Raw genomic sequence first — 2,049 nt, 5'->3', positions numbered from 1 at the left:
TTTAAGCCCAACTAAGCTATGCTCATCTTAATAATAAACAATGAACTTTGATCCTATGAGAGCTCATCAGTTCATCAGCTCATCCATGATGATCCACAATGCTACGCAAAACATGAACATAAAGTGATGAAGAAATTAAGGGAAGAGGTAGAGGAGGAGGAGGACTACAATGTCTCTTCAATCTGCACAGGCGTAGTACTGTTTGTGTCCTTGTCCTGGAACAGGACCTCCATCTCCTCCAAGCTTTTTCCTTTAGTCTCTGGCAAAAAGAAGTAAAAGAAGAGGGTACCCAGTGCCATTATTCCCGATAGCACCATGAACATGCCTCCAAACGTAATCTCTTCTGATATGCTCAGAAATGTCATCGATACCACTCCGCTCACCAATCTGTTCACTGATACCGCCAGGCTCGACCCCTGCGCCCTCATCCTGTTCGGGAATATCTCCGATGAGTACACCCACGCTATCGGCCCAAGCCCAATTGAAAATAATGCCACGTCTCCACATAATGCTACTATGCTCAATACTACGGCCCATGTTGGCCTGCCTTTTCCCATTTCCATTGCTTTTGAGCCCAGGGCTAGTAAGCCTAGCGCCACTGTCATCCCGGCTGACCCCACTAGTAAAAGCGGCCGCCTTCCCAATCGGTCTAGGTACAGTGCCGAGAATAGAACGAAGCAGGTCTTTGTAACGCCCATTACCACGTTCACGCTGAACAGATGCCGTTTTCGCTGGATTCCGGCTGCGCGGAATACTTCCGGTGAGTAGTACATTACGGCGTCGTTTCCTGATGCTTGCATGAAGAAGTTGATTCCGATGGCGGCTATTAGTATTCGGCGGATTGGCTTTGTGGGTTTTATCAGTAGTTCCTTCCAAACCCCTTGTCCGTTCCATTTGCCGCCGGGCGCGGCTGCGGCTACGGCTTCGGTTATTGACTTCAGTCTCTCCTCTGCTTCGATTTCGTTGGTGGAGATTTTGATTAACACCTTTTTGGCTTCTTCCGATTTGCCCTTCATGACTAACCAACGTGGGGATTCGGGCATTGTCAGAACGCCCAATCCGACGCCCAGCGCTGGTATTCCGGCGATTCCGAGCATGATTCTCCAGTTGATGTGCGGTGGCAGGCCGGACAGAGCATAGTTGATGATGTAGCCCAGTAAAATACCGAACGTGATGAAGATTTCCGGGAATGAACTGAGAAGGCCGCGGGATGTGGCCGGAGAGAGCTCCGCCGTGTAGACAGGGGCGATCATGAGGGCGTAACCGACGCCGACGCCAGCGATCATACGACCGGCTAGGAGAAGAGGAAAAGATGGGGCAAGACCCATTAACAACGCGCCGATTAGAAACGTGGTGGATGCGAGGAATGTCGTGTATCGCCGGCCGATTGAATCAGAGGTCCGGCCGGAAGCGAGAGAGCCGACTAGAGAGAGTACGTTTAGCGACCCCACAAGGATTTCCACTTGGGTGGATGAGATTTTGAGATTCTCTTCGATGTAGAGCACAGCCCCACTCATTACTCCAATATCTTCACGAATTGAGCCAAAATTCAGAAACCCAAAACGCAAAAAAGCAAAAGAGAGACAAGAAACTGACCGTAGCCCAACAAAATGGAGTTGGTGGAGGCCAAAATGGAGCAAATTAAGGTGTACTTGTTGATCCCAAATCCCTTGGGTTGCAGTTTGGAGGCTTCTTCCACATCCATGGGTTCCATCGGAGTTGCAGCAGCGGCTTCCATGTCGGAGGGATTGTTGCCTTTTTTTTTCTTGAACGGGATTACGAGAATCAGTGGGCCGTTATTTCAATGGGCGAAAATGGAGCAGAGAAGAAGCTGTAATTGTGGTGCGTTCGGTTAGGTGAGTGGAAATTTAAATCTTCGGGGGGTTTAGTGATTGCCATATCTGCATGAATGGCATGATATTAGGAGGAATATGATTTACACGTCATCTTTTGGATCTCCTAGTTTCGTATGAGCTGGAACTTGCACTCCCCACTCTTTTCATCCCCTTATCTAGAAAGATTCCATTATTTAGAGATTGTTTTCCATTC

General features: G+C 48.8%; 1 protein-coding gene across 1 annotated transcript; it reads right to left on the bottom strand.

Moving 5' to 3' along the window:
- LOC111485176 (probable polyol transporter 6) lies at positions 1 to 2,049 on the bottom strand. The gene is made up of 2 exons (XM_023131930.1): positions 1,597 to 2,049; positions 1 to 1,528 (listed from the first exon to the last, which is right to left on the bottom strand). Exons 1-2 carry the CDS (start codon positions 1,736 to 1,738, stop codon positions 165 to 167), a joined length of 1,506 nt encoding a protein of 501 aa, XP_022987698.1. The 5' UTR covers positions 1,739 to 2,049; the 3' UTR covers positions 1 to 164.

The sequence above is a fragment of the Cucurbita maxima genome, unplaced genomic scaffold (assembly GCF_002738345.1).
Source record: "Cucurbita maxima cultivar Rimu unplaced genomic scaffold, Cmax_1.0 Cma_Scf00010, whole genome shotgun sequence".
In the NCBI taxonomy this organism is placed as follows: domain Eukaryota; kingdom Viridiplantae; phylum Streptophyta; class Magnoliopsida; order Cucurbitales; family Cucurbitaceae; genus Cucurbita; species Cucurbita maxima.
Note: the sequence above shows the minus strand (reverse complement) of the source record. Positions and strands in the feature narration are given on the sequence as shown.